The sequence below is a fragment of the Vanellus vanellus genome (genome assembly GCF_965231255.1).
Source record: "Vanellus vanellus genome assembly, chromosome: 13".
NCBI classification, from domain to species: Eukaryota; Metazoa; Chordata; class Aves; order Charadriiformes; family Charadriidae; genus Vanellus; species Vanellus vanellus.
In genome coordinates, this window is record NC_138918.1 from 10,385,620 (window position 1) to 10,411,584 (window position 25,965).

Below are 25,965 nucleotides of genomic sequence, written 5' to 3' on the forward strand. Positions count from 1 at the left end.
TCCCACCCCGTAGAGCTATAAGTGCGCGCGTGGGTGGGCACGGTGCCCCGGGACCACGGCGGGGAACGCGGCCCAGCAGTCCCGGCCCTCCATGGCCGCGGTGCGGCCGCGCCCGGCCGGCAGCGGCGATGCGGATAGCGGGGCTGCGGCTGGGCCCCGGCCGGCGGCCTTGGCGATGCGCCGGGAGGCGGGCAAGCGGGACGCGGCCGGCGGGGCCGCCCCGCCGCTGATGTCAGCGCGGCAGCCCCGCCCGCCGCCGCAGTGACAGCTCCGCCCGGGCCCAGTCGAGCCCATCCCAGCCGAGCCGCGCAGCCGGAGCGGGAGTGGGGCGGGAGCGGGGCGGGCGGGCCGGCCATGGCCGACGACTTCGGTTTCTTTTCCTCGTCCGAGGGGGCCGGCGCCGAGGAGGACCCGGCCGCCGCATTCCTGGCCCAACAGGAGAGCGAGATCGCGGTCATCGAAAACGACGAGGGCTTCGGGCCGACCGACGGTGAATCGGCCGCCGCCCCGGCCGGGCAGGCGGCCCCGCCGGAACCGGGTGAGCGCCGGGCGGGCAGGGCCGGGGGCCCGCGGGGTCCGCCTGTCTGAGCGCCCGGTGGGCACGGAGGAGGGGAGGGGGCTGCCATGGCACCCCCCTGGGTGTACAGGAGGGCTGAGCCCCCCCTCCCTCAGGGCAGGGAGGGGTTCCCTCCAGGCTGCACCCCCCGTGGGGGCTGGGATTCCCCGTGGGGTGCGCTGCATCCATAGTGGGTGATGGCGTCCGTGCTGCACCCCCAGTGGGCAAACGACAGGGTTCCCTAGTGGATCAGGCCTACATCCCAGCAAAGACTATCTGGGGCCTATGCTTGTTCCCAAAGGGCTTGATGTTAAGGTTCCCTCTCAAGCGTCAGGATGAGGGGTGAATCCTGAGCTGGGGCATGCCAGATGTGGGGCGATTTCTCCCCCCGTGTGCTCAGGCTGGGTTCCGTGGGCTGGATGGACCCCTGTCTCCATGTCTCAGTGCCCCCAGCTAGGGCAGTGTGTGAGGCACCCAGGTGGAGCTAAGGAGCAATGACAGCCTTGTCACTGTCCCCACAGACAAGGACGGCCCTTTGGGGTGCAAAATGGAAGGCATTTCCTTTGGGGCATTGTGGTCCCAGGCCATGCAGATAGAAGGTGCTAACCCTGGTTTCTTGCTTCCAGTCTTCAGGGACAGGGGCTCAGGGATCTGCTCTCTTCATGGACACAGGGACACTGCTGCCACAGTACTCTGGCTCCTTCCCATAACACAGGCCCACAGGGCCTCCTTGTGCTCTCTGTGGAGCTGTGGTTTCACCTCTCCACACACAGCACTGTGAAGGCAGACCCGGGCCTGGAGAGGTGTTGACAGCCATGGTGATAAATGCAGTCAGACAGGCTGGAGCTGGGTGTAGTCGGAGCTGCACCGTGGGGGCGAGGACCGTGGGGATGGTGATTGCTCGAGCTGCACTGTGGCTGTGTGGCTGCCTGTGCCTGCAGCTAGCTGGCTGGTAGAAGCCATGAGCTCAGGACCTGGAGCATGCCTCCTTCAAAGCCTCTTCTCTCCCAGCAGTGGAAACTCCTGCATGGGGCTGGCCTTGTGGCCCTGGTGTACAGCTCTCAGTGCTCTCTGGGGCTGGGCAGGGGGAGATAGGGCTGTACCCCGGCTGTGGGTGTCAGTGGTGTCTCATTCCCAGCCCTAACCTCACAGCTTGTCCCAGGGGCATCCCACCAGGTGGGCTCTCGAGAACCTCGGTGTGCGTACCTGCCCCCCTCTCCTGCTGGAGCACTGCAGTGTTCCTGTGGGCTCTGTCCCTGGCAGGGTTGTCTTCCCTTTGCAGCCCTGCACTGTGGGGCACTCAGCCGACAGCCTCTGGGTCAGCTGTCTGTGTCCATCGGCAGCCTCTGCCGAGCTGCTTGCAGGTTGGGGTTGGTTAGGTTGTCTTTCTGCAGGTGCACCTGCCTGTGTCCAGTCTTGTGCCTGGAACAGTTTCCCTAATCTTCAGATAAGATAAAACACCAGTGAAAACACCGTAAAGACCTAAGTGCCTCGAGAGGCTTGTCTGGGAGAGAGAGAGAGGTGCTGGCTGAATCCGACCAAAGACAGGAGACCACTGGGCCTGGCCCACACGTGTGGGGCAATTGTGGATGGGTGTCCTGGGCTGGAAATGGCACAGCCAAACTCCCAGGAACTGATTTGCTTCAGTTTCGTGAAAACCAGCCTCTGGGATCACCTGCAGCTGCCATAGTTGTGTTTCTCTTTCTTTCTTCCTTTTTCTCTAGCTGGTTTCCAGAATGGAGGAGCCACTGTCAATGGAGATGTCTTTCAGGTGAGAGTTCAGCCCCTTGCCCCGGCCCAGTGGTGCTAAGGGCGATTGGGTGGGTATGAGCCAGCACTCTGCTGCTCTGCCCCTAGGATTGACTGGAGTTTGCTATCCAGTTGCAGAACAGCTATGGTGCTCCCAGAAAGGTTTGAGTCTTGGTGGAGAGGCCTGGCTGCTCCATTCTCACCCCTCCTTGAAGGAGAACATTGGTGCCACCTGCCATGACCTGCCCCAAATCTGTTTGCAGGTGGCCTGTGCCCTGAAGGAGTGCCTGGGCCCCCTCTCTCCAGCCTGGGTAGCTCCTGGAGTCCTCAAGGGCAGTCAGGAGCATCTTTTGGCAGAGGCCAGAGCTGGGACAGGGCTGCCATGGGACGCTCGCTTTGCTGACTCTGCAGCATCTCCCATTAAACCCACTTGCCCCATGGCCAAGGGTGTTCTGTGGGGGCCACACACCTGGGTCTCAGCTCCCTCTGGGAGCCTGAAGCCCAGCTCTGCTGGCTACAGGAGAGGCTGTGCCAGCATCTGACAAGCCCTTCACCCCACTTGGTGCCCAGCAGTGTGGCATGTGCATTGCCTGTGCCTAGCTTACGGGATGATAATCACATCAGAGACGGGACAGACTTAATTAGATTGGGGATCTTGGATGAAAGCTGTAATCCTATTGCTGAGCTTGGTGTCGGGCTGGGCATCCCAGCGGAAGGTTTTAGGAGAGGTGCTGAGCCAGCATGGTGCTGAGCCTGGCGGGAGCTGTACACGCAGCTCAGCTTGGAGGAGTGTGGGAGGCTCTTTCCTGTGGGCTGGTGTCCAGGCAGAGAGCAGTACCTCCCTTAGGCCCTGCCTCTCACCTCAGCTCTCCCCATCTGTTGTGGCCAAGCCTGTAAAGATGCTCAGTCCTGGGAGTTCCTTGGCCCCAGTCAGGCCCAGGGAAGCCCAGTGCTGGTGGGGAGACCATCACAAAGCTGGTGGCTGTCCTCTGCTGCAGGACTGCCCAGAGGATGCGAGAGCTGTGTTGGCAGTGAGCAGCAAGTCAAGGAGGGGAACGCTGGGAAGTCTTTCTGGGTGACAGAGCCTTGGGCTGGGAGCTAGGACAGCAGCTTGAGCAGTGCTTTGGTGACACTGTCCCAGACATCCCAGGCTGTCATCCTCCCTACCTCCTATCTTGGCTTGTCTGAGTGCTGGGAGCTGCCAGCTCTTTGAGGCGGCTGCTCTGGGCTGTGGGAGGAGCTGGTGCTGATAGTGAGGTGCTCATCCGCTGCAGGAGTCCAACGGCCCCACAGACGCCTACGCAGCCATAGCCAAGGCTGATCGGCTGACCCAGGAACCTGAGAGTATCCGCAAGTGGAGGGAAGAGCAGAAGAAGCGCCTGGAGGAGCTGGGTGAGACCCTAGGCCGTATATGGCCATGCTCGTGGCACCTACCTACACGGCAGTTGGGGCCCTCTGGTTCCCTCACCTGGTGGTGACCCTGCATCCCAGAGAGGTTTCTTGTGCCCCATATCTTGTGGGCGCCCCTGCCAAAGATCTGCTATCCTTGGGGCGATGATGCCTTTCAGACAGTGCTAGTGGGGATTGGGGACAGACCTGGGGAGCTGCAGCTGCCCTGCCTGCTGAGGGGCTGCCCAGCAGACCCAGTGGGTGCCAGTCTGGCTGATGGGGTCTGTCTCACTCTGGCCTTAGATGCGGCATCGAAGGTGACTGAGCAGGAATGGCGTGAGAAGGCCAAGAAGGACCTGGAGGAGTGGAATCTGCGTCAGAATGAGCAGATGGAGAAGAACCGGGCAAACAACAGGTATGTTTGGGTCAGCATGGCCATGAGGGCTGTGATGGGAGCTGCTATGCAGCCAGATCTGCCTTCCTGGGATGTCTGGGGACTGCTTTCCCCACAGTGGGGCCCAGCCCTGCAGGGCCAGAGCTTTGCCAGGCAAGGGGAGATGCCCCAGGGCTTCGAGCAGCTCCGGTGGCTGTGCAGAGCTGCCCTGGCTGGGACCACACTGGGATCACCCTGGGATCTCAATGCCTTCTGCCCCCTGTGTGGGCCTCACATCGGGGCAGAGTTGGGGCACTGTGCAGCCCTGCCGTCACAGGCAGGTTTTCCTGGTGTGATGAGTGGGTCATGCTCTGTGGGAGGACGCTAACCCCCTCTCTGTTTCTCTCTTTCTAACCCTCTGCCTGCCTGTCGCTCTGCGCTCTCTCTCTGTCTGTGCCTCGGGGGCTAGGATCGCTGACAAAGCCTTTTACCAGCAGCCGGACGCCGATGTGATTGGCTATGTGTATGTGCCTCTTACAGACCATATCCTGCCCCACAGGGTCTGGGGGTCCTGGCCCCAGCACGGGCTGCCCAGCCAAAGGGAGGGGGGATGCTGGGAGGTACTGGGCCCTGGTGAGGTCACAGAGGGAGGACAATGCAGCTGAGAGTCTCCAAATGGTAGTTTTAGGAGGCAAGTGAAGCTCATGGAAATGCCCCTGTTGGGGCTAGTTGCAGAGGCAAAGCTGTGGGGTCTTGTGCATTTTGGAGGACAGCTCTGGGGGTGGAGAATTCTTGGGAGCGGGCAGACACCCCAGTACCCCTGGATGAATGATGTCTTGGGTGAGTGCAGCCTTGAGCATCGTGTGTCTCTGGATCCCGGAGGACACTGAGCTCATTGGCTGGAGCAAGGGGACAGGAAGCGGGGACATGAGGGGTTCTCAGACAGAGAGGAGGGTCTCCTTGGAAAGGGTTCTGCCAGTGACAACCTTCAATGTCTCTGCAGGGCCTCGGAGGAAGCATTCCTGAAGGAGTCCAAGGAGGAAACTCCGGGCTCGGAGTGGGAGAAGGTGGCCCAGCTCTGTGATTTCAACCCCAAGAGCAGCAAGCAGAGCAAGGATGTCTCACGGATGCGCTCGGTGCTCATCTCCCTCAAACAGACGCCCCTGTCCCGCTAGCTGCCGCCTGGCACAGCCGGGAGTGCAGCAGGGCAAAGCCAGGCTCATCAGCGGCGTTGTGGGGCCAGTCTGCCTGTCCCCTGCTCCCTGGTGCGTGCTTCGGCTATGCTCGAGTCACTGGTTGTAACTCTCCCCATGGTTTTCCTTTGCTTAAAAGGTGCATCAGTCTCTTTTTACACTTATTTATTACTGTGGCATTTCCCGGGAAGCGACACTGGGTGGCAGAGCTGAGTTAGGGGGGTTGGGGGGGGGATAGCTCCCGGCCTGGGCTACGCGGGAGGCTGTTCCCCGGGGGCCTGGCTTGGTGAGAGGGGGAACATGCCACCCGCTGTTCCCCACCTCACCCTTGTGCTGGGAATAACCCTGCCTGTGCCTGTCCTGGTGCTGGGCGAGCCCAAGCATGGCAGCCCCATGTCTGGGCCCGGGTCCTAGCCCCAAGGCAGCAATCCTAGTGGGACCCCCAGCTTCTGACTGCCTTTCTGGTGGGGTTTAGGGCAGAACTGGCTGTGGGGCTGGGAGGATGGACGAACAGCCCTGACTCAGCTCCACACCGCAAGGTCCTGCAGGGAGCACAGCTGCAGGGACTGAGGAATGCAAGTGCAGGCACTCAGGCTGGGTCAGGACTGCCAGTGGTTACCCCAAGCTCAGCAAAACTCTCCCCAGCCTGTCTGCACACTCCAGAAGGCTGGCAGGGCTCTGAGCAGCAGTTGCAGTGTCTGTGTCCCATCTGTCCTGGGGGGCTGCTGGTGCCAGGCAGCGTGGTGGTGCAGGGCACTGGGAAGGGGCCATGGGGTGAGCGTGCAGGATGTTTTCTGTCCCTCCCCCAAGGCCACCAGCAGTTGGGCATGTGGGGTTCCAGGCTTTATGGGCCCTTGGCTCTGCTCTGCTCCTTCCCCTGCCACTAGGATGGGAGATGGAGGCTGTGTGCTTGCAGGGAAGCAGGTAGGAAGGTCCAGCTGCTGTGGGGCAGGTTGAGTCCCCAGCTCCCTAATCCAGAGCAGGATTGGGCAGTTCTGGTGCTGGGGCTTGTGCTGTCCCTGGAAAACAAGCTGCTCATCTGTCTGCAGCTGCTCCGTGGCTTCTCTCTGGCTCCCATTGGATTTGTACACATAAGGCAGTGTGGTGAGATGCCTCAGTTACTCTCCCCGCCCTGCAAGGCGCATGCTTTCCCACCCAAACACCGGCTTTCTCTCTTTTGCTTAGCGGGGCCAGCACCAGCGCCTCTGGCTCAGAGGCCCAGCCCTTGAAACCTGCAAAATTCCCAGCTAGCAGGAGAGGGGCAGGCCTGCACACCCTGCTGCGGAGCAGCCTGGAGCTTGTGCCCTGGGTCTGGCCCGCCGGGGGCTTGGGAAGGGCTTGCAGCAGCAGGCTGGGGCAACATGGAGCAAAGCCCACAAAACATTTGCTTGAGCCTCATTGCAGAGCCTTGCTCAGTTGATAAAGCCAGTATGCAGAGATCTCCTGGTCCACAGCTATGGCTCCAGGAGCTGGGAAAGTCACCTGCCTTGCTGCTGCAGCCCTCATGGGGTGACCAGGCACCCCTGGCTCTGGGGTAGGGGCTCAGCAGGGAAGGGAAATGGGTGCGTAGGGATTCACTTGGTGGTGTGTACTGGGATTGTGCCCCCTTATCTATAGGGCTGATTGCTCCTACTCTGTCCCTCTGCACTCTGGCATGCGTAGGCAGCTCTGCTGTGGCACAGAATGGACACCGATGCAGGATATCTCGGGACTTGGCTGCCTGCTTCTGCCTTTCATTGCAGAGCAGCGGGAAGTGCCTCTGGCTGCTTCCTGGGGGCATGGAGCCCCCCTGCACTGTGTCTCTCCAGCCGCCACAGGCAGCCGGGCCCCTGGGTCCCCCAGCTGCTGTGCACCCCATGTCAGGCAGGGACAGCCAGCTCCCAGGCAGCCATGCCCACAGCTGTTCTACATCCCCTCAGCTTTGGTATCTGTGACTGTTCAAATTACCTGTTAAAATAAACCACGTCTCCAATCCTACAGGTCACTGTGGTCTTTCTGCTTCAGCAACACACATGTGCATGCTTAGGAGAACCCAAAGTCATGAAGCCTCCTACAGAAAGGACAGAGTTGGAGGAGAACCACATCCTACAGGAAAAAATAGGATGGAGGGGAAGTGGCAGAGGGTTTGCGCTAGGCTGGGACAGAAGCAGTGGCAGCAGGACCAGGGGGCTCTGCTCTGCTCCCAGGAGCTGCGACCTCCTGCTTGTGCAGATGGGCTGAGCTGCTCCCCAGCCCGCTGCGCCTGTCCCTGGGTTGCCAAGGGACTGCGCTGGCTGATCTGCCCACCAGCTGCCTCTCACAGCCCTGCCCCGAGCTGACTAGTCTGGAAGTGCCAGCAAGGCAGCCAAAAGTGGCCGCTTCTGGGAAAGATGCACTGAGCAGGCAGCCAAACGGGGAAGGCAGGCAGCCCCACAGCACAAGAGCCTCGTGCTCCCCTGTGCAAAGGTGTTGCTCACCCTGCTCAGCACCGGCGATGGCTTGTCCCCACCCTCACATTTCAGAAGTTGGCTCTGGTGCATGAGAGCCTTCCCCTTCTCCTTGTCAAGGCCCACCAGCACCGTGGTTCCCCAGACTGGACAAACCAAGCGCTTGTTCATGGGCAGAGCGAGTTTACTCCTCACTCTGTCCTCCAGAGCGGGATCAGCAAGCTGCCAGGCAGCTGGCTGCAAAGCCACTGCAGGCCAGGGAGGGCCAGGGCACAGGCATCAACATGCAGACACCCAGAGAGAAAAGCCTGGAAATATCCCAGGCAGCTCAAGGTGAGGAGGCATTGCAGCATGGTTAGCAGGGTCTGTGTCCCTTTCCCCTACAGAAATACACTCTGCCTGCAGGCAGGTACAAGCTGTCGCAGCCATGCAGCAAACAGATCCGACGGCCCCATTTCCTCCCTGCTCTGCGGCCCTGACACAGGACAGCAAAGCCTCCTTGTTCACCAAACAACCCTGGTATGATCCAAACGATCCAACACCAACGGCAGGACTTAAAGCCACCCGTGACGATGTTTGTCACGACACAGGCAGTGCAGCTCCCTCTGGGAAGAGGGCACTTTCTCAGCAGCCAGTTCCAGCTCATGCAAAGCAGCGAGCTGCTCAGGAACCGACTCCCCAGCAAAAGCAGCCGAAGCAGCAGTGCGTCCCAGAGAACGTAGCCAGAGCCTGTTTTGGAAATGCCAGTTCCTGACTTGTTTTCACAGGGAGTGACATCTCTTGTGTCCTGCTTGCATCACCACAGTTTCAAGGCAGCCATGTCTGCTCCCTTTCTTTCCTACACTGTTTACTCTTCTGGCTTCTCAATGCTCTGCAATCCAGTATCAGTCAGAATCTTGCTGCAATTCACTTTATTACTCACCGGTTGCAACCAAACAGATTACATATTCTCCCCAAACAACTCACCCTCTGCTTATGAACTCTGTCCTGCGAGGATCAAGCCATAAACAGAGCTGTTCCTTCCTATGCAGACAGCTCATTTCTCAAACGCTGGTGCACTGCCTGACTAAAGCCACACCTCAGTGCAGACCACGACCTGTAGGACACAATTTTAACAAACTGTGACAGCACCAAGCAGGGACAAAAGGTCTGATGGGGGTGAAGAGCCTTAGTGAGGTGCAGCCTCCAGTGCTGCAGGAGGACAAGTTCTCAGAGAACCAAAAAATGCCACGGGCCAAATTTCAGGTTAATCACAGAGGTGTATTAGCTGCATTTCCAGTGCTCTGGAACACATTGCCTCTCTGACACTGGCTACAGCAAGACATCACAACTGTCTCTCAGAAAACTCCATCTGCCGCCAGAATTAACCCTGCCAGTTGCGGCACAGGCTGGCGGGCACACACCTGCGGCCGCAGCTTCTCTCTTGCCCGATTTCACTTTCTAGATTTCATGGCTGTGACCACCATGCCCCCCAGGAGGGCCACGAAGGTGAAGCCCTGGGCCAGGATCCGTGCCCGCATCATCAGCTGAGACTGGCGGGTGTTGCCTCTCTTGAAGCTGATCAGTCCGTAGGTCAGGACGCCGACCGTGCAGAGGCAGCCTGCGGAGAAGGACGGAGGAACAGCTCAGCAGAGCAGGGCTGGGACTGCGAGGCTCAGCTAAAGCCTCCATCTTGCCCCACCCCCACACCTGAGTGTTGCTGGCTCGTTAGACAACACCCTCAAACCAGGGACATGCCTGCCCCGAGGGCAGCCCCGTGGGTTTGGGCTCAAGAGGGGCCGACCCGCTGCTCACTGCCCTCCCCCGTCACCAGCCCCCATCGCCCCAGTCCTTCCTCCTCACCGCAGCCCCCCCCATCGTTCACCGCTCTCCCCCCTTACCAAGGGGCACCAGGGGGTTCTCGCGGGTCTTGCGCATGAACTTGTCCCCGAAGCCCTCCTCGGTGAACACCGGCAGCGGGCTGGGGTCCAGCGGCGGGGGAGGCCCAGCCGCCATGGCTGCGGCCGGTAGGGAAGGTGACCACCCGCGAAGCGACCCTCCCCGGCTGCCGTAGCCAGGAAGAACCGCGCGGTCAATGGTAGGCGAGGGCGGCTCCCGGCGGGCCGCCGCGGGGCATGCTGGGGGTTGTAGTCAACAGCGGGCAGACACATACCACGGCACAGCAGGCGCGGGACTACACTTCCCGTGGTGCCCCGCGGCGCGGCCCCGCCCCGCGCGGCCCTGCCCGGCGCCCGGCGGCAGCAGCAGCAGCGTGGTACCGCCATGCCGAAGGCGAAGGGGAAGAGCCGGCGGCAGAAATACTCCTACAACCTCAACCGCAAGCGGCTCTACCGCAGCGCCCGCCGCCGCGCCGCCCCGCGCATCGCCTGGTGAGGCGGCGGTGGGTGGGGGCACACGGGGGGCGCGGGGCCCTGGGCCCGCCGTACTGTCTGGGGGTGGGCTGCTACATGTCTGGGTGGGCGGTTGGAGGTCGCTCCTCTGTGGGGAGGCGGGTGGGGAGGGTGAGGGCAGGCCGTGACGCCGGTGCCTGTCCCCCCGCAGCTCGCATATCCGCCATGCCTGGGACTCGACCAAGTCGGTGGCGCAGAACCTGGCCGAGATGGGCCTGGCCGAAGATCCCAACAAAGCCGTCCCCATCCCCAAGAAGAAGCTGCTGGTAAGTGTGGCCGTGGCCCGCCGGGTAAGGACAGGGCAGAGGGGCTCGGCCGGGGCTGCTCCTTTAGGAGGGGTGGAAGGTCAGGCCTCCCCCAGGACGGGCTGGGGAAAAGCAGCGTGGAGAGCAGCCTGCCATGGAGAGTGGGTCAGGTGGCTCTGGATCAGTCTCTGTAGGCAGATGGGTTTCTTATCTTTATTAATATGCTTTTCTCGTCAAGATTCAAGCATGGGAACGACTGCAGTGTCATAGAGAAATAATGGACTTTAGAACAAGGATAAATAACATCAGTCAATCTCCTGGGACTTACCAGAGAGAGGTGGGGATGGGAACACTGCAGCCGAGTTGTTCCTGATAACAAAGAAAATCTGTTGGTGTACAGCAGCACCAGCCCAGCCTGCCTGTGTAGGTGGGTAATGCTTCCAGACAAAAGGTGGCCCCACAAAACATCACACTCATGGAAAAAAACAGGTGTGACTTTGTTCACCACTTGTCTGCATTCACACAGTATTGCTCGGGTGACAGACTTGCCTACGGGTAGCTTAATGGCGCAAATAAGGCTTTGCTTAAGCCAACTGAGATTTTCTGGTCCTTGCAGCCATTGTATAAGCAGTTTGAAGTTTTGGGAGCAATGTATGGGGACATGGCTCTCTTCTGAATGGGCTTTTCTTGAGTTGCCTTCTCTCTCATTTAACACAGGAGATGGAGGTGGAAAGCAATGGACGGGAGCAAGGAAAGAAAATAGTGCGGAAGCCCTACGTGGTGAATGGTCAGTGCCACTTCTGCCCTCCTTGGGGAGCGCTTCACCAGCCTTGGCAGGTTTCCTGCTGAACTGCACTGCTGCCACTGCATTTGGGGTTCTCCCAATGCCCTGTGGGTTATTTTGTCTCTCATTTCTGTGCTGACAGACTGTCCTTAGCTGCTGTGCTGTGCTAGGGGCAGGAAAGGGCATTACTTCTTGTCCAGGCTGGTGGACTTGTAGAGGAGTACCCCCCTGGCAGCAGTCAGCTGGGGATTCCCAGCCAGGCTGGAGCTGAGCCGGGAGCCAGGACAGCAGCTCTGCCATTCTCATGTATCTTCTGTCTCATGAATCTCCTTTTCCCTCTGCTGCTTTTTTTTTTTTTTTGCAGTATTTCTACCTGCAGCCCCAAGAGGGCTCTTGTCACTCTGAAACCAGGCACCAGGGTGACAAGAAACTGTGGTTGCAGTACCCTGCAGGTTTTAGTGGTGAACTGGGCAGCTCTGAACAGTCACACTCTGCAGCCTGGGTAGAAAGGCTCCACTCCTCGCAGTGTCCTGGATCCCTGCAGCCTACACGGAGGGCTGTTGTCTTACTTGTTTTCCTGCATGATGGTGCTGGGAAGCAGCCCTGTGTGCGTGAGCAGTGGAGCTGTCCTGCAGGGGTCACCTCCTTTCTGCAGTACTGGCAGGGCTCCATCTTGGGAAGAGGCTGGGGACCTCTGAGGTGCTGCGTGCTTCCTTCCCCTGCTTCATGGTGTCTCTGTTCTCTGCCTAGAGATGGAATATGAGGCCAGTCTCCCCGAGAAGAAGTCAAACACGCTCTCACGAGACCTCATTGACTACGTCCAGTACATGATACAGAACCATGGGGAGAACTACAAGGTAAGTACTGGCTGTCCCAGAGCGATTCACTCCTGTCTCTTCTGTGGGATGGGAATTGCTAATCTCTCTGTCCTGGATCCTGTTTTTCAGTCAGCTGATTGTTAAGAGGAAGTAGCGCTTTGAACCTTGGTCAGATCCTTGTCTGACTCAGGCACCGATCACAGCCATCCTGGGTGGGCCTTCGGAGTGTGGCTGGGCTGGTTTGGTGTTTGCTCCAGAGGCTGCTCCTCTGACTTACCCTCTCCTTTGTCACAGGAAATGGCTCGAGATGAGAAGAACTACTACCAGGATACTCCCAAGCAGATTAAGAGAAAGATCAACGTGTACAAGAATTTCTATCCTGAGGAGTACAAGGATTTCATTGCATCACTCAAGCAGGAAAAAATGGACGTGCAGTGACTGCCGCTTTTTCTCAGGTTTCTGCAAGTGCAGGCTTGCTGTGACCATTTTCTGAACTGAGCAGGGACTGACAGGTGACAGTCACAGGCTCAGCGCTAGCAAGCTGAGCTACACAACCTCTGGTGATGGAGGAAGGACCTTCATCAGACAGAGACAGTAATAACGAGGCATGAAAGACTCTTGGCTGTGGCTTGTGGCGTTGAGACTGAATGTGCTATGCAGCCAGCACTTCTTTTGCCTTGGTAAAATAAATTAGTCTTTCAAGCTGGTGTGAATGTCTTGCTCATAGGCTCTCGCTTGGTGCAGTCCCACTTTGGGGAGCTCCTGGTGCTGACCCACAGGACATGGGCATGTCACCCTCTGCAGCAATGGGGCAGGGGGCCCGCGGGGTGCGGGCAGTACCTGCGCCTTTGCCGATTTCCCTGTAGGCAGCAGAGGTTGGAGCAGGGCCATGTGCTGCTTCCTTCCCCCATGAGCAACCTTCCTGCCTGCAGCTTGGGAGACCTGACTGGGGGTCCCTTCCCTGCCAAAGAGCTGGAGGGCAGCGCAGATTGATCAGCCTCTTTTATTGACAAAAGGAAGGAATGACTACAAAAGGTTTTGCAGCAGAGACCAGCTGGTGTGTGCTCCCTTTCCCCGATGTGCTCCCCAGCTTCCCTGATGGGTTTTCCAGGACCCAGCACACCGTGGCCTGACCCAGCAGCCTCGTGCCTGCAGGCAGGGCTTCCTGAGGTCCCTCAGCCTGGCTCCTTCCCCTTCTCCCTGGGGCAGCTGAGATGGAGGGAGACCTCTGTCTGGGGGCCAAATGCCTGCTGAGCGCAGCTCCTGCCAAACAGCCCATCTTTACCCCTGTTCAGTGTGAAGGGGCAGTGCAAGGCTGCCCGATATCTGCCTGCATCTCCTGAACAGGGTTTTTAATAGACTTGGGGGAATTGAGAGCTGTGCTCAGCCCTGGTGAGTGACAGCCTGAGCTGCTTATTCCCACTGATGTGCACTGTATTGGCAGGGCTGTGGTGCAGAGCTGCGCCAGCAGTAACTCCTCATGTTTTTTGAGAGGGAGAGCCCATCTCCTGGGATAACCGGTCTGTGCCAGTGGGTGAGACGGGTACCTCACTTGTCCAGCCCCATTAATTTAATATCCTGCAGGGCTGCTGTGAAGATGTGAGGCACTGCCCTGTGCTGCATGTTCCCACTCACCAGGAGGTAAGAGCTGTGCTTGTGCCTCCATCCCAAGGGAGATTTCATCCTTGAACTAAGGGAGGCAGCTGCCCTCTCCCCATGGCAGAGAGCAGAGCCTGCTGCTCATGTTTCCTGAGGGCAGTCATGCCACAGCTCAACCCTAAACCTTGTGGGGTGCAGCAAACACCCCACAACTGGCAGCCTGCTACCACCAAGTCTAAGCTCCAGCAGCACCCACCCAGCTGCCTCCATCTTCGCGCTGCAGACCCCAAAGAGGAGCTGTGCAGGGGGTGAGGGCCCGTCTGCCCCCTGCACGGGCTCAAGGCTGGGAGAGCAGGGTGACCAGCAGGCTCTTCACATGGAGGACACTGGTGGCGGTGCTCAGGCTGGCCCAGGTTGCGCTGGTGGGCAGAAGGAAGAGCTCCCGCTGCCCGCTGAGCGTGTGCAGGGCCAGCTCTTCCCGCAGCTCTGCCGTGCTCAGGGCATCGCTCTTGTCCTGCGAGGGAGAGAGGTGGTCGCTTAGGAAGGGAGCGGTGCTGGGAGCTGCGCTGCCGGCTGGCAGGAGCCCCGTCCTGCCTGTGAGGACCTGGCAGGGATCGTGCGCAGGCAGGGCTGCCTCGCTCTTGCACTGGAATCGCTTTGGTGCAAGCTAATGGGAAGCAGCACCAGGCACGTGCTTGGCTGCCTGCCTTGGAAATGTATTTCCCCTCAGCAATTTTGCATGCTGCTGCCCGGGTGCTCTCCTAAAACTCGTTAGCTGGGGTACTGGTAATGGCAGACTGGAGGAGACAGGCCCTGAGAAATCAGATTTTGTAAGAACTGGTGGATTTTGGGTATCAAGATTTCCCCTTGGGGCCCTGGGGAGGGACGGTTTCATTGGGAACAGCTCTGGGGGCAGCTGGAGGGACGGACGGACAGACACCCACCTGCTTGTTGGCCAGCACGACCAGGGGCAGCCGAGGCTCAGCAGCCAGCAGTGCATGCAGCTCCTGGCGCGCTGTCAGTAGGCGTGACCTATCCACCGAGTCCACCACAAACACCAGTACGTGGGCCTGGCTCAGGTAGTGGGGCCAGTACGCTCGCAGGTTCTGGCTGCCGCCCACTGCGGGAGAGGGGCAGGATCAGGCAGTGGTGTGGGGGTGAGCGGGGCTGCCATCTCCCCGTTGCACCCTGGGGAACCAGACCTCCCGTCACCCGGGATGCTCGGTGTCCCCAGCCCAGTGCTGGCAGGCGGGGGGGGACCCTCCGGAATCTGTAGGCTCAGCCCTGGGGAACACAGTGGGGCCAGGCCAGCCTTACCCTCCAGCAGGTCTATCTCCAGCCCCCCAACAAAGAGCTGGGCAGAGTTGAAGCCATGAGTGGGTGCGATGCGGTCCCTGGCCGTCTGGCTGCAGATGTAGTGCAGGAAGCTGCTCTTCCCGGCCCCATCCAGCCCCAGCACCAGTACCTGCCGCCAGTCCAGCTGTGGGGATGCAGGAAGGTGTGGGGCTGGTCCTGGCACCCCCAACCCTGTCCTCAGGCAGCCCCCCCAGCCCCTGCGCCCCCATCTCCAGCCCAGTTGGGCTCCGGGGTGGTTCAGACCAGGAACCCCTTCCCCAGCAGGATGGGCTGCAGGAAAGTCCCCAGCGGCTGTCGCCTGGGGAATCCAGTCTGACCAGTTCCAGGGGGATCCTGGTGTGATATCCCAGGGGGAGCCTGACATCGTGCCCCCTTCCCCAGCCCCACGTGCTCAGAGGGATCCCACTGGCGATCCAGAGCCTTCCCCAAAGAGATCACAGGGGCCATCCCGACCCCCTGCCCCGTCCCCAGCTGGACGGTTTCGGTGGTGTGAGAAAGCCGGAGGGATCCCGTCCCCCCTGCCCCATCTCCGCCCCGAGATCCCGGTAATGGGCTCCCGGTATCGGGGATCCCGGTATAGGGGATCCCGGGGAGAGCCCGACCCTGTGTCCTTCCCGCCCCGCGATGGGCCGGGGGTCCCGGCGAGGGTCCGTTCCCCGTTCCCCGTTCCCCCCTTACCGCGTCGCCGGGAGGGGCTCGGTCCCGCAGCTCCTGCAGCTCCCGTTCCCACCAGCCGCTCCAGCCGGTGCCGATGCCGGTGCCGGTGCCGCGGAAGTAGATCTTCACGGCGATGAAGAGGAGGGAGCCGAGGGCAGCCACGGCGGCCCCCAGGGCCAGCGTTAGCTCCCGCAGGGTGCCGGGCGGAGCCATGCGGCACCGGCACCAGCAGCGGCACCGGCAGCGGCACCGGCAGCGCGCGGCCGCGGCACAGCCGTGGCCGCCCGCCAGCTGTGCCCGCGGGCTGCTCGCCAGCGGCCAGCTGTGCCCGCCCCTGACGTCACCGCCGCGCTTAAAGGGGCCGCTCCGACCGCCGGGGGAGAGGGAAAGATGGATGGAGGGATAGAGGGATGGGAGGGAGGGAGGGAGGGAGGGAGGGAGGGAGGGATGGATGGATGGATGGATGGATGGATGGATGGATGGATGGATGGTGGGGAGAAGCAGCGACGGCGGGGGGGCAGCAGCGCCTGCCCAGCCGGTGCGCTGACGTCTGAGCCGCCCTCGAGCTCCATGCCCGCCCGGCGGCCCGGCACCCACGGGCCCGGGGGCTGCGCCCGCTACCCACGGGACTCGTTTATCTCGGCAATCCTCCCTGGTGGCGCAACGCATTCCTGCCCCGGGCAAGGCTCACACCGGGAAGCGGCTGCGGGGCGGTGGGCGGTCTGGGCACCCCTCCCGGGGCGGGGGGGCCGGCCGGTTTTGCTGGCGGAGCCGGTGCGTGGTCGGCCAGGAGCAGGAGGCGGGTGTGCCTGCCAGGGCGGGCAGGGACAGGCTGTGCCCCAAACCCCACCGCCCCCGCGGCGCCCGGACCCACCATAACCCCCTCCCCCGGGGAATCGCTCGGCCACGCCTCCTTCCATTCGGCCACGCCCCCTCTCGATCCGAACTACGCCTCCCAGCGTGCCCCGCAGGACGCGGCCGGCTCTCGCGAGATCTGCGCGCCTTTAAGAGCGCTGCCGGGGAGGGGGTGTGCCTCCCCTTCGCTAGCGGCGGCGGCGGAGAGTTCTCCGCGGGATCCGCCATGGCGCCGCCCGGCCCGCCGCCCCCCGGCCCACCACTCCTCGCTGAGCTACTCCTAGCCGAGCCCCACTAGCTTCATCCTCGCCGCCATGAGCTCACGGCAACCGGACGCTCCCGGTAAGGCCTACCCCCACCTCGCGCTCCCCGCCGGCCCCGGTAGGCCGCGGCGGCGCTGAGCGCTGCCCTCTCTGTTCGCAGCGCTGGAGCAGGGCGACGGGGCCCGTCCGGGCAAGATGTCGCTGCCCGTCGGCGTGCCGCGGCGGGCTTTCAGCTACGACGACGCCCTGGAGGACACGGCGCCCATGACGCCGCCGCCCGCCGACCTGTGCGCCAACGTCCTGTGGAAACAGCCGGTCATCCCCGAGCGCAAGTACCAGGAGCTCTCGAAGGTACGGGCCGGCCCGTTGCCGCGGTGGCCCTGGCCGAGGCTTGCGTGCCGCTGCAGGCCGGCCCTGGCAGCCCTCGGGCCTGGCCCAGACACCGCAGTGGACCTGCTCTCCCCCAACCTCTCCCCCCCATCCTCCGTGGCAGGGATCCGCCGGGCCCTGGGAGCCCGCGGAAGGCACTGGGGACAAGAGACTGGCTTTGGTGCCCAGCCCAGGATCATTGAAGTATAGTTGAGATAGATGTGTTCTGGGAGTCTCCTTGCTTATGGGAGGCGTTTATGGGTAACAAAAAAGCTGTAACCGAGTGTAATGAAAACAGTAAAAGGGCAGATTTAGGTTGGATGTAAAGTCTTTATGATGACAGCGGTGAGACAGTGGAACAGGTTGCCCAGAGAAGCTGTGGATACTCCATCCCTTGAAGTGTTCAAAATCAGGTGGGACAAGTGTTTGAGCAACTTGATCTAGTGAAAGATATCCCTGTCTGCAGCAGCAGGGCTGGAATAGATGATCTTTGAAGGTCCCTTCCAACCCAAACTGTTTTATGAAGTGACTATGGGGATGCTTTGACTGTAGGACCAGCTCTTTTAAATTTTTAGGTTGTTTTCTAAATCTGAAGTGTTGTTAAATGTTGTTGAATGGAAGTAAATAACTCTGCGTCCCTTTGAGCTTAATGTCTACTTTCCACCTCATTTTGTTTTAAAATCTTTCTCATGGAAGAAAACCTAAAGTTGTGGTTTGGTACAAAAAGGAAACTGTCCAGTCAGGGAACAGTAATTCCTGTGTTAGGAGGAAGAAGTCTGCTTCACAGGATTTCTAGTTTTCTAGCATTCAAATTCTGGTTCTTTGCTGCTAGGGTCTCGTGATCAGTAGTGGAGCTGTGACCACTGAGCAAGAAACTGCTATAAAAAACAAGGGGGGAAAACAAGATCTAAACACCATCCTCTAATCTGTGTGACTGCCATTCTGTAAATAGCTTGTGTTTCTGAGCTCTGTGGAAGGGTGCTTTTGCCCAGTTGACCTTGAAGTCCAATTTGCAGTTATGAGAATGGAAGTAGATATGCTCTGATTTCTTTTCTGTTCACCTTTTTGTACTTAAACTAACAACTTGTTGGCTCTGAGACTGGTAGGTTTTCAAATGTTTGATGCAAGTTGTTTGTTCATTGCTAAGAATTATAAGGTTCAAGGTCTAAAACATTCCTGGGCTGTAGTGAGAACAGTGTACAGGTTCCTTCCATGGGGTGAAGGCTAGCTGCTAGAGCAGCTTGGCCTTGTGTCTTGTTTGAGTAGTTAGAGATGTGTTCTGGCAAGGTGCTGAGATGCTTTCTCATCTTCAACTGTGCCCTGTTTCTTCGCCACAGATTGAGGAAGGGGATGCTAACATGAATGCACCTGTCCTAACTCCTTCATCGTCCACTGAAAGTATGAACAAGGTACCTGTGGTGAAGGCCAAGGCCACTCATATCATCATGAATTCTCTCATTACAAGTAAGAACTCTCACCTCTGATGTGGTGGCTAATGGGGTGTGGGCACATTAGTGTGCTTTGGCTTGGTAATGCCTCAAGGTAACTACCAGAGTTAATGGACAGCTTGTGGGTTCAGACCGACTCTGCTCTTGAACTGTATGAGTGTTTTTTGGAGGATACTTCTAGAAGGAAGCAAGGAACTAGGGAATAGGCCATACTTGCTGCCACTGTGTTTCCAGGTACTGGAGAAGGGTGATGAGGGAGGAGTGTAGGGTATGTTACCTGCTGATAGGACAGTGCAGTCCACGCCACCTTGTTGCTGGAGTGCAGAGGCGACTGCTGCTGCAACTCTGTTTGCTTATTAACTTGCTATGTCTGAATGACAGGTAAAGCTCTAAAATTGACCAAAGTGGTGTGGAGTGCTGACATAATGTGCTAATGAAGCACTTGCTGGAATTTATGCTAGTTAATAGCAGCAGCAGCTGTCTTGCTAACAGTAACACTAAGAAAAAAACAAACAAACAAAACTGCATAAGTCATGATGCTTTAATATCACATTGGGTCAGTTGTGATTGCAGAGAAGACATACCCATTTGCAACAAAAGGGGTTCGTGTGTTATCTATCCCTCTTCTGCTGCCTCTTCTTTTAGCAGCTGGGATCTGAGCTTTGTCTTTTCCTCCAAGCAGTGCTTCCAAAGACTTCTAGATTTTCAGACCAGCATTTTGGAATATCTATACATTTATACTTATTTCAGTCTTGGCTCAAAAATAACACAGAAAATAATATCCAGGAATATGGACTTTCTTCTGGAAAGCAGCTCCTGTTCTAGTCTAATGACAAAATGCTGATCTAGTTAAAACCATGATGGCCTAAAAATGTTCTTCTGCAGTAAGAAGTCAGACCATCAACCTGCACCTCCAAGGAAGAACATTCAGTCACAAGTTCGAAACAAACAGACAAAGGTCCTCTAGATGTCTCGTATATACAGTGCAGTATCCTTGCAAATAACTTTAATATAGAAAGTGTTACCTGTTTTAGAGAAGACATTGAGCTTTTCCAGTAATGTTTTTGTGCTGTAATTACTTTTGAATTTTTTCTTGGCTCCACTAGGGAGTGTACATCTTATGCTGGTAGATGAGGGGGAAGTTCTTATATTTCTCAGAACTGAAGTTGATATTACCATATTAGATGCTGGCTCTGTATTTGGCTGAAATAGCTGATTTTACCTAATCTAGAATCACTGGGAGTCTTTACCACCTGTTCTGCAAGGCTGTGATTGTCAGATTAGTTAGTGTGGGCAGTCTTTCAGAAGACTTAATTTTTTTGTTGGCCAAAAAAACTCCCTTGAATTTAAAGGGCCACTTAAAATATGCAGCTCATTGGGGTCTCCTAGGTTTAGGAAGTTGTAATTAGGAGTGATGCAGCTGCTGGGACGAGATGTGTTTAATTACAGGTGTTGCATTTGTAATACATCTGGTGATTTGGGACAAATCACTGCTCATCTGACTTAGCCCTATGACTCAGGATATTTTTCAAGTCAAAATGTCTCATTAGATCTTGCTGCCTCTGTCAACTCATCACAATATCTAGGTATGAATGATGAAAAACGGGTCTTGCATTTGGTTGCTTAAGTTGTCTTTGCTAGAACTGCTTGTGGTGGCATTTCTGTGTGAATATGTGCTCTTGTTCATTCCAGAGCAGACTCGGGAGAGCATTCAGCGCTTTGAGCAGCAGGCAGGGCTGAGAGATGCTGGCTACACTCCCCACAAAGGCCTCACTACTGAGGAGACCAAGTATCACCGAGTGGCTGAGGCAGTCCATGTAAGTCTTGTTTTGCTTTGGCTTTCTCTGTCCAGATTGTGTACTAGCTTAACACCTATCTGGTGACATAACTTTTGGAGCATGTTGCTAGGACTCTCCTTAAACTGCTTCCTCTGAAGGCTTTTAGCTCATTGTGTAAAAAAGCTTACCCTCTTATATTTTAAAGTTAACATTAACCTTTATAATATTGAAACAAACTTTTGTCTGAAATCTGTTACATTCCACAGTCATGTCAGACTATCGCAGTTATCTTTCCAATTGGGGAGTATCTCAACCTGGAATCTAATTTCTTGCTGTACATTTGAATGGTGCACTGCAGTTAACTGTTGTAACTGTTTATCCCAAGAGAACTTGTAAACCATGCATTTTGGATGTGGAAGTTAGCAGATGAAATTGGGCTTGCCTCTTACTGGAAATAAAGACAAAGGTCTTGAATCAACATGTTTGCGATCAGCTCAGTTGCCCACAGTAATCTTGCAGCTGGAGTTTAATAGTGAACTCTCCAAGTATACTCCCACAAGGTCAAAGTTTCAATAACAGTGTTGGTGAATTGCATTAGTGTGGCTTGGATAGCCACAGGAAACATTTGGAGAAGGTGCCTGTGTAGTTGGTGTTTGAACTATAACTGCCCTTCAAGTGACTTCTTCAAAGTTCAGTTTGTACTGTCTGACTTGTAATAACCTGGTTCACATGCACCTGGTTCCTATTTATTTTATGACCAGGTGTACTCTTTAAATGCAGTTCATCTTAGTGTTCTAGAGCAGTGTTCTCATCCTGTTGTATGTGATTACTTCTCGGGGTCTAGTACAAGGTCTAGGAGTACAAGATCTGGTCTCACCTTCATTGGCGAACTTGTGTGATTGAAAGCTTTGTTGCTCTGAAAAGTGCTGCAGGCAAATGGTTGCTGTGGCATTTAGACTTGTTACCAGGTAGCTGAACTGATGTAGCAGAGCTAGCCTACACATCTGCAACCACCCTATGAATGCTGGTATTGAGGCAGTGTGTTACTGTTGGGTAGTGACTCTGAATTGTGAAGTGAGCTGTAGGTGTTACTTTACTTCCTTTAGCCTGGCGGATGTGTCTTGAACATAGTGCACTTCCAAAATGCTTATACATGATCTGGAAAGAAGCTTGAGGGGTGCATGCAAGTATTGTAATACTGGGTTTAGCTTTAAGTGAAGTGACACTTATCACCTGTGATATAGGCAATTGTCCAGTTTTGGCAATAAAACTTGCTGTTTGTTCCTTATGTCTTGTATTTAAGCTCTGTTGCTTCTGTGTTTCTCTTGCCTCTCCTAACAGAAACTAAAAATGCAAAGTGGAGAGATGACAAAAGATGACAAACAGACTTCTTCTACCCAGTCCACTCCAAGCAGCACTCCTCACTCCTCTCCCAAGCATAAAAACAGGTACTCTGTTCCTGGCAGACCACTGCTGCCTTTGGTTTCCTGATGAGGTGGGAGCTGCTACAGATAACCTTCCTCTCCAGTGAGGGACTGTCTAAGGGGTGAAATTCAGCACCTGCTGTGGATTTGTGTTGGATAGATCCAAATGTTGAAAGCTTGTGGAACCTGAGCATACATACCTTCATCCTGGGTTGTAACAAACCTATTAAGATAATTTAAATTGCCCCTGATAACTACGTGTAAAGTTCCCGGCACAGTGAGGTCACTTGAAGTATTTATTCTCATGTTTTCTACATCTCAATGATTTATTTATTTTTTTCCCCTAGGACTTGGTTTAGTCAGGGATCCTCTACTTCTATCACTGGCCCAGACTTTGCCATGGAAACTGGTGGGGACAAATTGCCATCTGAGAGGTGGAGCTTTTTTGGACCCAAAGCTGTCCAGAAATCCAATGATCCAGGTATGTCCTCTAAAATCTCCTGTCCTGCAAGACCTGGGGAAGAACTGTCACACAACAAACTTGCTAGCTATTTCTGGAGCCTTATCCTGCTTGCCTTGTTACTTTCTAGAACCACCCTATGAATGTGTGCTATTCATATCGTTTCTATGCCTAAATATAAAGCACTTAAGTAAAACCTAGGATCTGAAAGGAGAAATAACTTGCACTGAGCTGCAGTGGAAGGGCAGGGTGTGAGGGTGACAGGTCTTTACTCTTTCTCTGCTCTGTGGTCGAACCAGAACTGGAAGTGCCAGCCACTGGTGTGGAATAGGCTTTAGATGACATGAAGCTTCTGGATCTTGCATGGGCTGTCTGCAGTGTTGGGCATCAGTGATACTGCTCACTCCTGGCAGCAGCGGAAAAAGGACTTGGTTAGTTTTCCTAGCTCTTACTTGCTGTGATTTTTTTTCATCAGGAGGATTTACCATCCAATCCTATAAGGGTGCCCAGAAACCATCCCCAATGGAGCTCATGCGTGCTCAGGCTACTAGGATGTCAGAGGATCCAGTCACCTTCAAGCCACCCAAAATGGACATTCCAATCACAGAAGGGAGGAAACAATCTCCACGTTCCCATAATATCAAACCTCGGGATCTGAACGTGCTCACTCCCACTGGGTTCTAGGAATAATGCTTCTGGTATCTTTAGCGGGCTATGGGGTGTCTTAGGCTCTGCTTCCCTGTCCCATTGTGCTGCAGTAAAATAGGAAAGTCTCCCTTCCAGCTCTTCATCTGAGAAAAGGAAACAGTTGCGACTGTCCTCCTAAAGCCAGTCTTGGAAAAACTCCTGCACTAGTACTAAACCAACGTAAACCATCCTGTCTGCTGTATTGCACCAGTTCAGCCTGTTAGGCTGCACTAGATGTGCTTCCCAGTACACTACACCACAGGAAAATCTTGAACCATGTTTTGTGGGACAGGGCTGCATGTGGTGTGCAAGCAGGCTGGTCTGTCTACCTGTAGTCTGATTGTCTTGTCCTGCTTAGTATTGAAGTATCCTCAGGAAGACTGTGGTTCTGTCTTGCATATACAGAACATGAGCAGAAAATGAGCAAGGACTAAAAAATGGACCATTAACTGCCAGAAGGAAGTTGCTCTGGGAATGTGGTGGGTCAGTGTTAAATGTGGCACTCCCTTACTATCCAGTGTGACCTTATAGTTCAACACCTAGTACTTCTTGGAATTTTTTTAAAGGGAAAGTGGAGCAGTGACCATTCTAAGATGTTCTTATTAGAAAGGCAGGGAGCAGAATCTAGTGGGGCTTGGCAGTAACAAGGAAGAATTGCTGCTCTTCCAACTCTTTATGTTCCTCCAAAAAGGTGGAAATGCCCAGAGCTGGTGGGGCTTGAACCAAGTAATCCTCCTCTCTTCTTTCTTCAAAACACTGCTGTCCTGCCTTCTAGACATCAGACTCACAGATGTTCTGGCACTCCAGGTGCTGCTTGATTATTTTTTTTCTAGCTTCTTGTATGAATCATGTAGAAGGGTATTGGACACCAGGGGCACTTCTCAAATAGGGTTTTTTGTTTAATCAGCATTAAGTGCATTTTGCAGGGCTGGGGGAGGACTGAGGGCAGATTAAGGCTAAACATTCCTCCCTGCTATGATACAGCTGGATGTAATTTTTGGCCTAGTCAGAACCAGTTACTGGGAACAGCTAACACTTGCTTTCATGAAAAGTGGAACTTTCACATCGGATCCCTTAAGCATTATAGGCAGTGTTGCTCTGTAATCTTCACCTGTCCTGTGGCAAACAGGCCTCCTCTCAATCTCACGACTATGTTGCAGAGCTCCCTCAGCCAGCAGCAGGCTTTCTGTAGTGGCGAGGTGGCCGCAGCAGCCTTGCATCTGGTACTGGAAGCTTTTCTGTTGACAGGACACTATACAGAGGTTACTTAACAGCTGGTAACCATTTAGCTCTGGGGTTTTCTGCCTTCTTAAACCAAACATTTCTCCCAGAGGGTGAGGCAGGGTTGGCTCACTTGGCTAGCTGCTGTCCCCTCTGAAGAAGCACGTTCTGTGGCTCTGCTTCCTCTCAAGCTCCAACAGCACTGCCAATGATGTGTTGTGTTGAAAGTCTCCCACCCATCTAAGCAGTTTTCACTGTCACCGCTCATTTGCACCTTGGCAATCAGTCTGTCATTTTACATTAATTTATTTGTTGTCTGTATTCATGTCTCTAATGTGTATGATTTTTTTTTTGTTGTTGTTTGTTACAAGAAAATAAAATCCTTGTGAATGGAGGTTCTTGGTGTGTGTTAGTGCTGGCAAAGCAGCTGTGGAAGAAATGTGGGGCTGTCCAGTGAGAGTGGGGACAAGGTTCTGCCTAATAAGGCTCTGGCAGCACTTGCAGTAGGGTAAAATGTTTGCTCTGTAAAACTCCCTTCTGACAGGGAGACTAGGTTTAAAGCCAGACTCAGTCCTGTCTTAGTGCTTGTGCAGATGAAACTAAACATGAAATCTTCGTGTTTTCTTGAGCTATTCAAACAGTGATTCTTCATGTTTCTGAGATTGCTTCTCTTGCAGCTTGTGTGCTGTGTTTGCAGCTGTACTGTGGAGGTGGGCACAGCCTGGCTGGTATTTGCCTAGAGGTGCCCAGCTCCCAGCGGCATGGCCATCTCTACTTTGCCTTCCTCTGAAAGATTCTGGTTTGAGTGCTGTTGTAGCACTTGTAGCTGCCAAAGTATTGCTCATAGGGCACATGGTTCTCCTGTGCTGGGGATGACTGAGCTAAACACTGGTGTTCTCTGTGCTCCTAGAGTGTTAGCAGAACTAAAAGGGACGAAATAGATCCTGAAGCACCCAGGTACTCTGGTAGAGGCTACTGCTGCAGGTCTTGGTTACAGAGGCTAATCTCATAGTTCAGTTTGGAAAGGTTGGGTTAAAGTGTGGCTTTGTGGTGTGATAATCTCATTCTACTTTCTGTATTTACTTCACATCATTCTTGGGGATATGACCAACATACCAGAAAATAACATCCATAACTATGGGCCTCTTGCTGTGATGCAGCTTCTTTTCTAGTTTAATGATAGAAGTCTAATCCAGTTAAAAGAACCTAACTGGAAAATACACCTGAGTGAGCACACTGTCCAGGAGGAGCAGCTTTCCAGAGCAGGGAGCACTTGGAGTTTGCACTGTTGGGAATGCTTCTGGCTACTGTTCCCAGAACAGACTTCTTCGCTTTTCCCTGGATGGTTTATTCCTGGATTAGAGAAGCAATGTCATGCAGATGAGGGGTTTGTTCTACATCTGGCAGTTGGGAAGAGGCTTCCTGAAGAACAAGGAGCAAACCTGTGAGTCCTAGGTCAGGTCCTTGCAAACAGTTCTGGGCTAACTGAAGCCAGGCTTCTGGAGGATGCCTCGCTGTGCAGCAAGCACCAGGTCTTCAGTGTGTGCAGCGTTAACATCAGGACTACTCCATTCCTGGCTGTGACTGCTGCTCCATGTTCCTAGGCTCTGATCTCAACAGGACCCTGCTACAGGGGCAGATAAAGAGGTGGTGGGCAGCTACAGTTTCTCCCAGTCCCAACCTCTGTTGCTTCTGAACTGCCCGAGGAGACCTTCTATAGAAATGCCTAATTGCTCTCTGACCTCAGCTGTGATTTGAGTTGGTGGCAGTGTATTTGAACTGAGTATTCACCTTCATCATAACATAAATGCTTGCCTGCACTGCAGATAGTTCAGTGCATTCTGGAAGAGGCGCAGCCTTTTCAGCTGCTGCTGCTATCCAGTCCTCCCTCTTCACATGCTAATCACCTTGGGCAAAGTCATGTA

The 25,965-nt window shown here is 55.5% G+C and overlaps 5 protein-coding genes across 6 annotated transcripts; 3 read left to right on the forward strand and 2 right to left on the reverse strand.

Moving 5' to 3' along the window:
• The first annotated feature begins 178 nt into the window (after nt 1–178).
• CLTB (clathrin light chain B) lies at nt 179–7,237 on the forward strand. 2 transcript variants are annotated; one of them, XM_082489682.1, is made up of 6 exons: nt 179–538; nt 2,281–2,327; nt 3,580–3,697; nt 3,998–4,109; nt 4,537–4,590; nt 5,071–7,237. In XM_082489682.1, exons 1-6 carry the CDS (start codon nt 355–357, stop codon nt 5,240–5,242), a joined length of 687 nt encoding a protein of 228 aa, XP_082345808.1. In that variant the 5' UTR covers nt 179–354; the 3' UTR covers nt 5,243–7,237. The 2 variants fall into 2 exon arrangements, with proteins under 2 accessions (XP_082345808.1, XP_082345809.1); XM_082489683.1 differs by lacking the exon at nt 4,537–4,590 and having other exon boundaries at nt 218–538.
• A 1,343-nt stretch (nt 7,238–8,580) lies between these two features.
• Nucleotides 8,581–9,735, reverse strand: HIGD2A (HIG1 hypoxia inducible domain family member 2A). Its single transcript, XM_082489831.1, has 2 exons — nt 9,567–9,735; nt 8,581–9,286 (listed from the first exon to the last, which is right to left on the reverse strand). Exons 1-2 carry the CDS (start codon nt 9,679–9,681, stop codon nt 9,120–9,122), a joined length of 282 nt encoding a protein of 93 aa, XP_082345957.1. The 5' UTR covers nt 9,682–9,735; the 3' UTR covers nt 8,581–9,119.
• A 184-nt stretch (nt 9,736–9,919) lies between these two features.
• Nucleotides 9,920–12,625, forward strand: NOP16 (NOP16 nucleolar protein). Its single transcript, XM_082489852.1, has 5 exons — nt 9,920–10,055; nt 10,228–10,342; nt 11,039–11,108; nt 11,856–11,962; nt 12,218–12,625. Exons 1-5 carry the CDS (start codon nt 9,949–9,951, stop codon nt 12,359–12,361), a joined length of 543 nt encoding a protein of 180 aa, XP_082345978.1. The 5' UTR covers nt 9,920–9,948; the 3' UTR covers nt 12,362–12,625.
• Nucleotides 12,626–13,859: 1,234 nt separating this feature from the next.
• Nucleotides 13,860–15,748, reverse strand: ARL10 (ARF like GTPase 10; the record flags this gene model as incomplete). The annotated part of the gene is made up of 4 exons (XM_082489944.1): nt 13,860–14,036; nt 14,467–14,642; nt 14,840–15,002; nt 15,557–15,748. 4 exons carry the CDS (start codon nt 15,746–15,748, stop codon nt 13,860–13,862), a joined length of 708 nt encoding a protein of 235 aa, XP_082346070.1.
• Nucleotides 15,749–16,551: 803 nt separating this feature from the next.
• KIAA1191 lies at nt 16,552–24,434 on the forward strand. Its single transcript, XM_082490011.1, has 7 exons — nt 16,552–16,732; nt 16,814–17,004; nt 18,360–18,486; nt 20,163–20,287; nt 21,590–21,696; nt 22,020–22,153; nt 22,608–24,434. The coding sequence occupies exons 1-7, from the start codon at nt 16,705–16,707 to the stop codon at nt 22,814–22,816; spliced, it is 921 nt and encodes a 306-aa protein (XP_082346137.1). The 5' UTR covers nt 16,552–16,704; the 3' UTR covers nt 22,817–24,434.
• Nucleotides 24,435–25,965: the final 1,531 nt, after the last annotated feature.